Source organism: Gouania willdenowi, chromosome 10 (genome assembly GCF_900634775.1).
Source record: "Gouania willdenowi chromosome 10, fGouWil2.1, whole genome shotgun sequence".
Taxonomy (NCBI): domain Eukaryota; kingdom Metazoa; phylum Chordata; class Actinopteri; order Blenniiformes; family Gobiesocidae; genus Gouania; species Gouania willdenowi.
Genome location: NC_041053.1, coordinates 37,693,472 through 37,708,410, shown reverse-complemented (window position 1 = coordinate 37,708,410; position 14,939 = coordinate 37,693,472). Strand labels below are relative to the sequence as shown.

The 14,939-nt window shown below is 37.8% G+C and overlaps 1 protein-coding gene across 8 annotated transcripts in view; it reads left to right on the top strand.

Annotated features, from left to right (window-relative positions):
• The window catches only part of LOC114470896 (LIM and calponin homology domains-containing protein 1-like), a 94,298-nt gene that overhangs the window by 61,708 nt on the left and 17,651 nt on the right, over window positions 1-14,939 (top strand). For 7 of the 8 annotated variants that reach the window (XM_028459282.1, XM_028459284.1, XM_028459281.1 and 4 more), the window contains 5 exons: window positions 4,632-4,887; window positions 8,362-8,628; window positions 10,792-10,906; window positions 11,858-12,015; window positions 12,902-13,379. In XM_028459282.1, coding sequence (XP_028315083.1) covers window positions 4,632-4,887; window positions 8,362-8,628; window positions 10,792-10,906; window positions 11,858-12,015; window positions 12,902-13,379 — 1,274 coding nt within the window. The remainder of the gene's footprint in view (window positions 1-4,631; window positions 4,888-8,361; window positions 8,629-10,791; window positions 10,907-11,857; window positions 12,016-12,901; window positions 13,380-14,939) is intronic. The other variant, XM_028459285.1, reaches the window with a different exon arrangement.

Sequence of the window (14,939 nt, the reverse complement as noted above, 5' to 3'; positions counted from 1 at the left end):
AAACTACTTTAAAAACACGAAATGACAGGGAAATACTCAAAATAACTTGGTGTGGGTGTTAAGTTTCTATGTCACTCCTTTGTTTGCTTTAGTTTTCTCCCAGTTAACAAACAAATGAAAGAATGAATGTATGAACACATACAAACAGCAAAAAAAGCAACATCATGATGACATGAGTTGAAGCTGCTGTGGTTTTATTAATCCACCTCCTCACTGACACGTGAAACCGACAGAGGATTAGTCACACGTTCAAGCTGCTTCCACTCACACACGCCCACATCCAAAGACTTTATATCTGTTAAAGATTCAAGGCACACATTAAGGATTTCAGACAACATTGAATTTGTGGCTCAATAAAAGCTTTTCTGATCGAGAAATTCAACTGCTCCAGAGGTAAGCAAATGGTGGCCCAGGAGCCACATGCGGCCTGTGCTCTAATTTTGTGTGGCCCGATGACGACAACAAAACGACAGCATATAAACACAAAAGTGACCCCATAAACACAAAAACAAAAAACAAAATGAAAGCAAAATTTACCAAATGACAGAAAATTTACTTCAAAAAAGAAAATGACAACAAAAATACATGAGAAGGCATTAAAAACACACAAATGAGTGAAAAATATACATATCAACCACAAAATGACACCAAAACACAAAGACAACATAAATATGTAAAAAAACATCAAAAAGCACAGATTAAGTGAAAAACACAAAACCACAATTACATAAAATGACATACTGTATATACACAAAAATGACTCCAAAAACACAAACGATTAAAAAAACAACAAATATACCAAATGACAAAGAAATGTACAAAAAAAACAGCAAATTGATTCCAAAAAAGAAAATTACTATAAAAATAGACAAGAAAGCTACAAAAAACGCCTACAAAAATGCACAAAAGAAGTGAAAAATACAAAAACCAACAACAAAAAGACTTAGAATATTTGACTGATTTTGTGGTCATTTTGACAAAAATGTGCTCACCTGTTGATTACTATGAATTCTGCACCGTTTAAAGATTTCTCTTGATCCTTGGAGTGAGAACAGAAGGAACAATTGTTTCCATACAATCAGCGGGACCTTTGAGAGCAGCGTTGACAAAAGAAACCATTTATTAATATTAAAACAAACCTGACACCACGTTTTTCCTGCTTTCCCTGTTTAAACAAAGCTTTTCCTCTATTCAGAGTTGAAAACGAGGACAAGGTGAGAGTTTAATTTTTATCCCTGGGAGAAAAAATATTATAGCGGTCAGCCATGTTTGAGATATTTTAACGTGATGTCGGTGAACTCGGTTGAACTCAGAAATGCCGAGTTCAACCGAGTTGCCTTTCATTTCTTCTTTTCTGAATGTGGCGATCATCTTATTTTCAGGACTTCTGCAGAGCCTGATTGTGTTAGTGCATTACATCTTTTTTTAAAAACATGCAGTACTGTAGCTCTCGAGGCACAGACCTCTGGAGTTTACCAGAGAAACCAACCCAGTGCAAAGACAGTTTGTTTACTGGGTTTGCAAATCCAGCTCCATCTATCTGCAGTGATTAATGGTTTGACGGTTTCTTGCACTTGGTCCGGTTTAGAACTGAATTAAGGAATTTGAGCTTGTTTGAAGCTGTTGTGCTCAGTTATACCTAAGGCTGCTTTTTTTTGCAGTTGTTGGAACAGTTTTGGACGGTAAATCTTAACCTGAAGGAGTTAATGAAGCCTATCCCTGTTGACTCAGCAGATGTTACATAATAAATCTTCCTATTTTATCTGGAAACACTTCCAAACTATATATTTCTACTTTTTGGATTGTTATTCCGTGGTTCTCAAACTTTTCAGCCTGTAATGGCCAAAATAAAGGTGGTTGAACACACACATGAACAGTGAAGAACAGTCATGTGGAGACAGGGTCATATATAAGGGGGAATAAAGGGGAGAGATTTTTGGGGTCCATCCATAAAATCAGCAAAAATGTTGATCCATTGTTTGATGAATCTGTGATAACCACATTTATTTATTTATCTGATAATATATAGTCATCTTAAAGATGTAAATCCTTGTTTTAAACAGAAATAAAATGGGTTAAAAGTGACTAAAAATGGTGGAAAAAGTGGTAAAATGGGATTTTAAAAACCACAGAAATTGGTTAAAAAGTTGCAAATTAGAGTGGTCAAAAACAGACAATAAAAAAGGTTCTAATTAGTGTCAATATTGGAACAATTAGTTTAAACTGGCAAATAATAGGCATGATAAATCATGAATCTGGTTAAATTGGCAAAAAAAAGAGGTGATGAAGAGGTTGAAAGTGACAAAAGTATTGAAAATGTCTTGAAAGTGAAAAAAATGTGCATTAAATTTTGCTGAAGTGGCAGAAATGGGAGTAATGTAGCAAAAATGCATTAAAAGGAGCAAAAATATGGCAAGAAAAAGTGATGAAAATAGGTTAAAATATTGCAAATTTGGTGTAGTTACAGGAAAAGGGTAAAAATAAGCAAAAATGGGCTCAAATTGTTCCAAAAAATATTCTTAATTTCTTGAAGGTATCTGGTGACCCCCTCCCAAGTGTCTCGCGGCCCCAATAGGGGTCCTGACCCCAAGGTTAAGAACCCCTGCTTTGGCCTGTTGACTTTAGTAGTTACATGTGTTTATGTCTTAATGTTTAATTGGAGCTTTCGCTGCTTGTTTTAAAAGCTTTGTGTTTCAAAGAGAATTAAATGGAGCTTCTGGTTTAATCCCTGGTACAGTTTGGCTCTGATCCTGATAAATGTCCCTCCAGTGTTACCATATGTGCCGAGCGAGCAAAAACACATGTTTCTCCTTAAAGATAGACCGGGTTCGACGGTAGAACCACTTGTGTGTGTTTCCATTGGTTGGGCTGAGAGTCATAATTGAACCACTCATATTTAGACGTGCAGATTCCTCGGGGCCTTTTCTAGTCCTTGATCCGTCAGTCTTTGTGACCACATGAAAATGAAAAGGCCTATTGATAGAGACGGCTTCACAAGTCCATGTGAGTCTCATCATCTTGAGGCTTTTATGGTCGGCTGATGGTTGACGGTGTGGGATTTATTCTAGGAGAGTGTTTACAATCTGAGTGATGGACTGGGACGTGCCCGTCCATTGGAACGTAAACACGTGACACCCCTCGTGAAGCTCATATTTTTCATTTTGTTAGTCTCTTCATTGAGGATCACATCAGGACATCATGTAGTAGAGCCTAGGTTCCCAAAGTGGGGTACGCAAATAATAATAGGGGTACGTAAATTAAAAACAATGACAACATTGGATACTAGAAAATAAACAGAGCAGTAAATGTTAATGCTAATGCTAGGTTAATGCTAATGCTAGGTTATTGTTATCGGTAGGTATTGCTATTGCTAGGTTAATGCTAGGTCAATGTTAATTTTAGCTAATTCTATTGCTATGTTAATGTTATTGCTAATGCTAGGTTAATGCTATTTCTAGGATAATACTAATGCTAAGTGAATGCTAATGATAGGGTAATGCTAATGCTAGGTTATTGTTATTGTTATTGCTAGGCTAATGCTATTTTTAAGCTAATTCTAGGTTGTTAATGCCATGTCAATGTTAATTCTAGGCAAATGCTAGGCAAATTATATTGCTTTGTTAATGCTAGGTTAATGTTATTGCTATGTTACTGTTATTGCTAGGATTAATGCTAATGCTCAGCTAATGCTATTGCTAGGCTAATGATAATGTTATGTTAAACGTAATCCTAGGTCAATATTAATGCTAAAGGTAGGTAAATATAATTTAAACAAGAAGACATAGTCATCAACATCCCCCGCCAGATTGGTCGTCATTATAACTCACAACCTTTTCCTAAATGTCCTAAATCTAATTTGGATGTATACATAAGAAAATATTATCACATCAGAATATAAAATTACTAACTATCTTAAACATTTTCTAAGAAAAGCTGTCCCGTTTGAAGATACCTTGGAGTAAAAAAAATGGCACAAGGGCATTAACTCCGGAACAAATAATTGTGCACTTCTCATTTTCGAACTCCATCAAGCTATTGATTCCCTGAAGCCACACACCAAATTTGGTAATCATATCAAACTGTTTCTGAGCAAAGCTGTCCCCTTTGAAGATACCTTGAACAGAGTTTAAAAAAAAAAAAAAAACGGAACAAGGGCAATAAATCCGGAAAGAATAATTGCGTGCTTCTCATTTTTTAACTCCATCAAGATATTGATACCCTGAAGACACACACCGAATTTGGTTATCCTATCTTAAACAGTTTCTTAGAAAAACTGTCCCTTTTAACTTAGACGGACGGACGGAGCTCAACCCTATATTCCCCTTCCACATTTGTGGTGGGAAATAATACAATATAGCATAAACATTTCTGAGCTGGCGCATCTTTTCACTCGTCACTTTGTATTCTAATCCTGGCGATTCGTAACACGATATCACAAACATGATCAAAAAGTAACTCTAGGAGGAAAAAAAAATGTCTCTGGGGTCGCCAGAAATTTTGATAACAAAATGGGGTCATGACCCCAAAACAGGTTGGTAACCACTGAGTAAACCTGTTAAATAACTCATTCTAATGTGAAATAGATTCAAAGCAGGACTAAACTCCATCATTTTCATCTTTCTCCCCCTCAGGCAACGGCAGTGACTCAGAGTCTGACGGCCCCCCTAACAGAAAGATGCCGGATGTTCGTAAGGACGACATGTTGGCGCGACGGACGTCCGTCACTGAGCTGAAGACGGCCATGCCCTTCAACCAGTACCTGCCCAACAAGAGCAACCAGAGTGGTTACGTGCCCACGCCGCTTCGCAAAAAGGGGGACAAGGAGGAAGGGGGACGCAAGAGCTGCAGTACGGCCACCTCACCTGTAGGGGGAGACAGGCCTATTAGGTGAGTGTGAAACACTGTCAGTAACCATGTACATCTGAATCCTGTAATACTTAATAGATTAAGTCTCTGTCATTGTTATTAGATTCTAAGTCATAATTATAAAATGTCTGTCAGTAATTGTAGACGTACTGTATGTTTATGACAAAACCCAAAATTGACCTGATTTAAACACAATTTCTGCCAAACTTTGCATGACATGCTTAAATTAGATATTTGATGGTGATAAAGAGCTTTTGGTAAAATGTCAGGTTAGTAAAAAATACAGAAATATTTTGATCCTTTGGTGTATCAAAGGTGTTACTTTAATTAATCTTAGATTTTTAAGGAATTTGCACAATTCTGATGAGGTTTATTGTGTAAATAACTGAATTTTTATCAATTTGCTAATGCATAAAACACTAGTGCAGTCTTGATTAGACACTGAAGAAAATCAATTGTGGATTAAAGCTACAAAGTAATTCAAATAAAACATGCATAGCATTTAAAAATTGACTTAATAATTTGCATTAATGTGACACAGGTTGTGTAGATTATTGATTTATTATCAAAGAATTGGAATTAATTAAATAGTTAAAAAATGCCACCAACATAAGACTCTTAAATTAGTTATTTCTAAATACAATTTGATATGGTATCTCCAAGTTTTTGTAAATTAACAGTTTTCATTAATCACATCATGGTTTTTACTTGCTAGTCCTGTTTAGAATGATTGAAGACTTTCTTAATAGGTTGCCACTGAGTCTACTGCTCAGCTTATTCCAAAATAACCCTTTTTTTTTTTTTTTTACTAATAAAAGAGAACTCAAAGGATTCTCATTCTTTGTATGAGACAGATGGGCGTAAACCTGATGTTGTGTTTTGTCTGGCTTTGACTCTTGAGACGCTAGATTTGCTACTCGGTCAGAAAAGCAGCTGAAGCATCAGTTTGGTTTGGTTTGTTTGGACGTCAGTGTGTTAGATTTACTTCTGCATATTTGTTCATGCTGCTGCAAAAACTATTCTAATAATAATTCACCAAAAGTCACATGAATGCAGTTTAATTTGGATGAAAGCGATAGTACCAAAACATCAAAGGTCACTGAGAGCTTTGATTTTCCTTCAGAATAATTCAGTATTATGTCATATTTTCTAGGAGATGATAATGCATGTTCTGATTTTACTTTCTCTTCCATTTCCATCCTCCACTTTACACCTTTTGTTTTTCCCACCTATTGATTTTAACCCCCGCCCCACGTTCACGCCCATCCTCCTGTGATTATCCTCGTCACTGTACCTTGATGTGTTCCCATGTTTCCACTCTTTTTGGATGTGACACATCAGTCCACATGACCAAACCTCTAGTTTAGACATCCCAGCAGAGAGGTCCTGCAGTCCGTCCCCCACCCCGTCCTTTGTACAGATTCTAAAGACCAACCAGGGTTTAAAGGATGAAGGGGAGCATCATGTGCTGGGTGTGAGGAGGAGGATCATTGAGCCTTTGCCTTATAAGCTCCTCCCCCTTCCTCAGACAGAGACACCCAGGGAAACCACCACTCATCCTACAGTCACAACTGGCCAAAGGTTTTCACTTCATGTCTCGTTTTTTTCTGCATTATTATGCATCATCACTAGCCCTATTTTAAACAAGTTATGGCCACCAGGCTGACGTCCTGCTAAACAGTGCTGCTTCCTCTGGGTGGAGTTATGTTGGCAGTGGCTGCAGGGAAACATCTTGTGAAAGTGAAAGTTTAACATAATATGTTAATGTTTAATTTATTCAGACAACTGTTCCTCAGAAAATCCACTTTGATCTCCTGAAGACTGGCAGTTGTCAGTAGAAACATGTCGGGAAATGATACATTAAAACTTAACACATTATTCAAAAGAAGACAAATAATTTTGCTGGGAATGTTTAACATATTTAGAGAAGTTAAGAAAATGTATAGGCTAAAGTCTGCATTTGGAATCTTAAAATCTGAACTCTGTGCAACTTATGAACTCGAAATCAATGATCCACCGAGTCCAAATTATCCCCAGACTTACTTGGGAATGTTGTTAATGTTTATGTTAATGTTTCTTTCAGACATAAACCAACAATTTTAAATCCAAAAGGAAAAAAGAACAACCAAAAATGCAACCGAAATTGTCTAACTGCCCCTGAAAAGAGCAGAATTAATTTTAAATGTATTTAGTCCCTGCACCTTATTCAAAATGAACTCACATTTTTCTACCTGTGTTTTATATCGTCACGTTATCATTCATTTTATTGCTACCATCATTTTTGTCTGTAACATCATTATATTTAATATTGTAAAATAGCTAGTTATATTATTCTCTTCATCATTATTCTTATCATTCATCAGCACTTAATGACCATAAATATTATCCTTATTAATTAAAAATTAATACAACTAATTCATAGTGCACAAAGGGATGCTTTTATTAATAAGGCTGGTTTCTTTATTGAATTCTTGCATTTTGCTAAAGTTGAGCAGTTGATCAAGTGTACATAATAAAGTGGTTAGTGAGAGTTGGTTTTGTGTGAACCCGAAAATGTCGGTGAAAGTCTGTAGTTCAACCCTAATCCAGTCAATGGCTGTACTGGTGTTTTATTCATAATTAGGGGCTGCATTCTCTGGAGTTAGACACTTTCTCTGTTTTAGGGACAGACGATGGGGTTTGGATGGAATTTTAGATCTTTTTTTGTGGGTTTATGCTGCCAACAGATGTGAAATTTTTAAGTTTCAAAACAAAACATGCTCAGTTTGTGCAAAAAACACTTTTTTCAATGGATATTTTTTTTTTTGATTGAATAGGAGGACTTGACTTCTGTTAAAATGTCTTTAAGACTTTGCTAATTAGAGTTTAAATCTATCATTGTAGCCATCTCACTTTATTTTCTCTTATAATACTAAGACTATAGGTAGCAAACATTGAGGAATGATCACTAGTTTATCATTAGAATCAATCAGGATTTAAACCTACAACGTGCCCAAAGGCAACAGGTAAAAAAACACATTGTTTACTAATCTTTTATAATATTAAATATAGATGCACAGGCAACTCTTTTTAATCAGCATAATACTGACTTAAATAAACATGCACATGCTCACAAAGTAGCACACACACACTTGTGCAGCAGACTTGAACGTATGACCCAGCCTCAGGATGGAAGGAAATGAAGCTTTTCCTCTGCTGACCCTGAATCTAAGTCTGGGACTGGACTGGAGCCGGGTGTGTTCGCTGGCAGCAGCCGCTCCATTTCTTCCTCCCTGCAGAGCATCCTGGGAATTAACAGTCCAATAAAAGCCTCCCTAAAAGTCACTGTTCATCACAGGATGAGAGTGTCGGATATCAGCCCGTCTTTTGTGAGGGACTAAGTAATCATGCACTATTCTTTTCTGTAGCCATTGGACTCCTGCAGAGGAATGCTGTCTGTGTATGTGAGATGATAACCAGGCAGCAACACGGTTTAGTCTGCTTTCCTCTCCACAGCGCCGCGTCTCGCTCGTGCTCAGAGGAACTCTTCCACCCCTCGGCGACCGTCACACCTGTGACAAACCAGGAGAAAACAGCAGTGGATAATATGCTGAGCTGTCAAACCTCACCCCAACACCTCACCAACTCCACACCCGTCGGCTTCCTTCCTCCTCCCGTTGCCGCGGCAACCGCCTCAATCCTAACAGCAGACGTGGGTCAGTGGAAAGGAAGAGCGCTGAGTGAAAGCAATGATGCGTCTTGGCTGGAGAGCAATCCTACAAAGTGAGCTGCATCCAGTCTAACACACAGTCTAACATTAGCCCAGCGTCTGCTGCTGCATTTACTAAGTCAGGATTTTATCATCCTACATGTGATGCTTTGGAATGAAGAACTGCAAGCACGTGACCTGAGCCTGATATATGATAAAATGTTGAGTTAAAGCAATGCATGAGGCTTGATCATCTTCACAGTTTTTGAAATATCTTTTGCACACCCAACAATGGAGAACGCTGATTTATTGCTGGAACAAAAAAAAACTTAACATTTTTTTTTCACGTAGAGGAGCCTACATCCAGCTGTGTTGACATTATATGGAAATATTTTAGCTGCTTTGTGTTTTCCTACTTGGATTTCAGGACTAAAATCCCAACCAAAACATTACAGACAATAGTTCAGCACTTTATTTGAATACAAACTACAGGCTTCCAGATATATATATATATATTGTTTTTGTTTTTGTTTTTTGTTTATTTGACAGGGATATTTTACATTCATCAACATTACAGTAAATATACCAGAGGAAATATACCTGGACAGCTGTTAAAAGTCACCCTGAAAACAAAATCTATCAACATTAGTACAATAAAGAATATCACATTCTAAAACAGCGTAAAAACATTCATAAAACTTTATAATTCACCTTCCTAGAAATGTGTAATTCAATTTCAGTAAATTGTTAAATAAATTCCACGCAGCATGGGGAGAACATGCAAACTCCACACAGAAAGGACCCAAGTTTCCAGGGTGTACCCCCGTTCAACGCCCATATAGAGCTGGAGATAGGCACCAGCAGACCCCCGTGACCCTAAAAACACAAACAAGTGGAACAAAAAATTTATGGATTTTAAATATAAATTGAAAATAAAATGCAAGAGAACGTCTGACAATCAGGGCTGATGATTTATGTTGAAGATTTATTTAAAACATAAATCAGATGAAAGTTCTGTAGTCTTTGCTCTGTGAAATTTATATTGTTTCTAACAATTGTTGATGTTTGCAGTTTTGCAGAGGGCACGTGTTCCATGATTTTTGACTGCCCCCTTGTGTTTAGTCTCATACTCAACATCTGTATTCACCAAACAGGCACCAGTCTAAATTCTGCTGACATCATAGTGAGAACAACTACACGCTTATCTTTGTGTATGAATCAATAGCAGCGTTATGTTTGATTATTGTGTGCGTTTGTTTTTTGCTGATGAAAAAACAGTGAGTTGTCAAGGCATGGATAATGTGCTGTGGTATCTGAAACAGAAGCAAACAAAATCTTCTAAATCCTAGGAGTTACAAGGTGGATGTTCCATGGATAGAATTCATTTGTGCACCACATTTTATAAATATTTAACTAATCCTGGACTGTTAAACTCGTTTTCAAATACAGAGCAGATTGATCTAAAGGGGAACACATTTATTTGTGAGGTAAAAAAAGAGGAATTTTCACATTATTGTGCTCGAGTTTGCATTTTCATGTATAAATGATAATATACAGCATGTAAGGCATCTGCTTTATCCAAGTAATAAATTATCCTGCAAGAGCTTCACTTAAAAAATCTTTGATTTTGTGACCAATGTTGGTGTTATTTAGAGGATTTTTGTGGAAAATTCTTTGAATTGGTGAATTTAGAATGACTGAGGTACCTACAACTGAGATATTTGGTATTTTAGACTATTAATGTTTTATCTTCAATTGTTACCTATAATCCTGTGGCCCACATGTAAGCCCCTAAAGGGCCGGATTTGGCCCTCGGACCCTGAGTTTGACACGTGGATTATTTCCTTGAACCAAAATAAATGTCGTTCATTAGGCTGTGATTGATGATAAACCATTTCTGCCGGTTTGATTCTTCTGTAGTGGAAGCTGTGAGGTTTGCACAGTAAACATGCATGAATTACTCTGTGTGCATGTGTCACTTTATACAATCATTTAACCCAGTGATTCCCAACCAGAGGTACATTCACCTTATGCCTTTATAAAGATTGAACAGTGCATTGTTTTTTTTTAATGTGGAAGAAAGAGTTAAAAGAAGAGAAAATAAATCAAGATCTGTCAAAACAAGAAGGATTTATTTTTTAATTGAAGTAAAAGAAAGCGCAGATTTATCGATAATCCTCCTGTCTTTTTGCATTTAATGCCACTGATGGTGTTTTTCTCCTCCCTCTTTTCCCCAGGAGTGTGAGTATGATCGATATGCGCGGTGAGGAAGATCCTCACAGTCAGGTTCGCCATGAACTGATGCACAACCAATACAACAGACTGAAGGAGGAGGAAGATCACTGGCAAGATGTGAGCGTCTCAGACTTTGAATCGCTCTGTTTACCACGTGTTTCTCACTTTACGAGTGTATATTTCATCACATACCCTGTGATTTAGTCATCTTTAAAGGGATCCTCCACTGTTTTGACAAATGTGGCCTAAAATCTTTGAATTGTGCTTATTAGATGATATATGCCTAACAAAGTGCATTATTTTGCACCATATTGATTTTATTAATTTTTAAAAATTTGACAGCTTCACCGTTTTACATGTGTTCCGCCATCTTAAAGTCACGTGATTGATGACATCACACAGCCCCATTTGCCTGTAAACATCCTATTGTTTTCTATTGTCGTGAAGCATTCAGTCTGCTTTTCATTCATTTCGCAGCTTTTTCGGTCAAAATGTCAACTTGTGCTGCTTTTAGTTTCTCCAAATAATCACCATGAAGCAGAGAAGAAGAGCTCTCCTAAGGAACCTTTACTCTCCCTTAAACAGTGTGCTGACACTCTCTGGTGGCTGAAGTTAGCAAGTAAATCACGGACTGTTGAAGGACTTCTAGCGTCAGGGTTTGTGTCCCTTCAACAGTCAGGTTTACATCGACATCTTTAACTTTTCCTTTTTTTTGTTTTTTGTAGAGTAAACAAAGGCAGTTAAAATTGTCATTTTGACTGAAAAAGTCACTAAAAAACAGGCTGAATGTTTCACTCCAATAGAAAACAATGCGATGTTTACAGGCATTGGGGCTGTGTGACAACATCAATCATGTGATTTCAAGATGGCAGAACACAGGTTTTAAAACGGTAAAGTAGTCCCATCTTTCAAAGTTAATAAAACAAATATGGTGCAAAATAATGAGTTTTGTTAGACGTAGATCTTCTAATAAGGACAGATTTTAGGCCACATTTCTGAAAACAGTTGAGGATCTCTTTAAACTCTTGTATCTGGTATTTAGCTAAGTCAAATTGATTTGGGTGTCAGGATTTGGCTCGATGGAAGAACCGCAGGAGGAGCATTTCCCAGGATCTGATCAAAAAAGAGGAGGAGAGGAAGATGGTGGAGCAGCTGATGACAGGAGACAATCGAACGTCTCAGAGGAGGAGGAGCGTCAAGACCTACAGAGAGATCGTAGAGGACAAGTAGGTGATAGCTGATAGCTTCAGTTAGCTTTTCGCTAAAGTTCAACTGCACTGTTTATACAATTAAACATGAAACTGCTCATGTTCTCATGGAGCAGCGATGCACGAAAAACGGGCGGAGCTTCACAGACACAGTAACGTTAGGCAGGCACTGGTGGCTCTGTATTTAGGAGTCAGTGATGATTTTTGGCAGTTTAGGGGTTTCGGGTGGTTTAGGAGCTGTTTGAAGCGGCCAGGATGGGAGGGGAGTGGGCGGTGCACCTAATAAACGGTCCCCAGAAACATATCCCAATAAAAAAAATGTTCCTTTTCCTCGTGTTTTTAATGCCGATTCTGTTCATTTCCGCGTTCAACAGTAGATTCCATTTTCATTGATTGATTCCGTGATTCAGTCCGATTTCGTTAACGTAGATTTTATAGTACACTAAATAATAATGTATGGTTGTTCCAAAATCTCACGGCACACCTGGACTTGCCTCATGGCACACCAGTGTGCCGCGTTACACCACTGACCTAGATGTAGCACTGCCCATTTTCCTACCTTGACTCCCTCTTCCCTGTTCCCTTCCCCTTCACCTAGGTGTAACACTGCCCTGTCTTTTTATATTCTCCCTATAGTAAAGTGTTTATTATCCTTCCTTAGGGAGGGTTAGTGATGGTCACAATTATGCAATAAAATAAATTCATTTATTTAATTGCAATAACAAAACATACATTGCTGTCTATAAAAGATTGCACTTCTTGTAGTGTTGTCCTTCGACAGCATGTGCAGAGAAAGTAGAAGTGAAAAAAATAGAAATAACAAAAAAAAAATGCATGTGGTCCTAATATGTTGTCGTACAGTATAAATCCATGACATCTTTTATTATTGAATTCCTTTCTGCAGGGAGCGGCGTGAGGAGGAGCTGAGGATAGAGTACAGAAAAGCTAGAACTCCAGAGGAGGCGTCTGCCATCCTCCAACGCTACGCTCACCGTTTCTCCATCAGTGAGACGGTGCTGGAGCGCCTGCAGCTGCCCAAGCTGTTGGACCGCAGCGTATCCGCCGACCCATCCTTATCCACATCCCCTTTCCCACTCTCGCTCTCATTGTCTTCCTCCCCGACAACCCCTGACCCTTTCGACGAGGACCCAGACGGGCCCTTAAGGTACCTGCGTCAGCAGTCTTCCCCGGCTCCAAAGTTCATGTCTATACTGGAGGCTCGAATCGAGGAGTTTCCCAAAGACTTGACGCAGCGTCCTCAGATCCGCTCGCGCTCGTCTGAGCCAGTTTCCACTCGAGCTCATTCACCCAAAGCTGTGCCTTTGTTGTCGCCCAAGCCTTACTTCCCGTCACGGACTACGGCTGAAACGTGGAACAGCAAGGTGAGACACAACCAATGATGTTCATGCCTAACCTGGAAGCACTGAGTTCTATATGATGTCTGTGTCATACTAACGTACTAGTACGAAGTCTGACGTCAAAATTAGTATGTCGTGCATTTGCATTAAAAGGTATGGAAAGATTGAATACGTGAGAAATGGTGAAATACTTCAAATCCCACAATGCGATACATGAAAGTTTTTCAAAATTCAAGTCACGTGACCATTTGTCAACAAATCCATTGTTTATGATGGAGTCAATAACAAACTTGTGAGCAGTGATTTCAACCTTTGTGAGAAAATTCTCCCATTATTTTTGAAAGAAATACTTTTATTTTATTGATTTGAGGCCTTCACTGTGTCTTTACTTGTGTTTAAAAAAAGTTGGTTATTGCCCCCAGCAGCTTTAAAAAAAAAAAAAGGACTTAAAACTGAGATTTTGTGTGTGTTAGCACTGGTATTAGCATTTTGTTTGATTTCTTCTTGGTGTTTATTTAAAGCAGATTAGATATGATACAGTTTGTGTGTTCTCCTGTTTCTTTTTTTTTTTGGACCAAAAACCCAGAAAAGGTTTAAAAAGGGATCTGATGTTCGAGGTTTGGTAAGGAGGAAGGGGCGGGGCTTATCACACAGGAGTTTCTTGTGAGGAAGCTGCAGAACTGGCCCTGAATGGGCTCCTCTGTTCCCTCTGAGTGAAGAAGTTGTGGAGTGGGACCCTCTCAGGGTGAAGTATGGGCTCCTGGAGGACAAAGAGGGGCCACACAGAGAGACTGCATTCACCCTCCTCCAAACCAGTGTCTCCAGTTACTGCTCACTGGGAGCTTGTCCCTCATATTTGTCTCTAAAGTCTTTACCGTGTTCCTCAGACAATAAGAGCTTCATTAGGATTGTTTATAATCATGGTTGAGGTTCTCATCTCATCAGCGAGGACCTAAAATTTGGAATCATTTTCCAGGGAGTTGTGGATTATTACCTGAGCTTGAAAAAGATGTTATGCTTTTGTTTTGAAGGTTTTTTTTTTTTTTTTTTTTTTTTTTTTTTAAAGCACGGTGCCCTATATTCAGAATTGATTTTTTTTGTTTTTTTACCTATTAAGAATATAAACATAAGGGAATATGTATTTGAACCATTGTTTTTTTTTATTCTTTTTTTTTTATTAGTCTGACAAATGTCTTTACTAAATTAAGGGTTTTTCTACCTTGGGGTCGTGACCCCATGTTGGATCGCCTGAAGTGTCTTGTCTTGTAATTGATTAAAAATGACTGATTAAAAATATATTTTAAAATGTTAAAATAAATCTTAAATAACTGTATTGTCAAATATAAATCTAGTTTAAAATGCAGTTTGACGAAAAGAAAGAGAAAAAGGAAGAAAAATAGAATGAATGAACAAATACATAAGATACACTGTAAAAATAAATGAGCTGGCGCATCTTGTCACTTTGTGCACTAATCTTAATTAGTACTCTGTATTTGTTACACATTATAACAAACATGATCCAAACTAATTATAGAGAAAAAAAGTAATTTGGGGTTGACAGAAATTTGTGATATCGAAATGGGG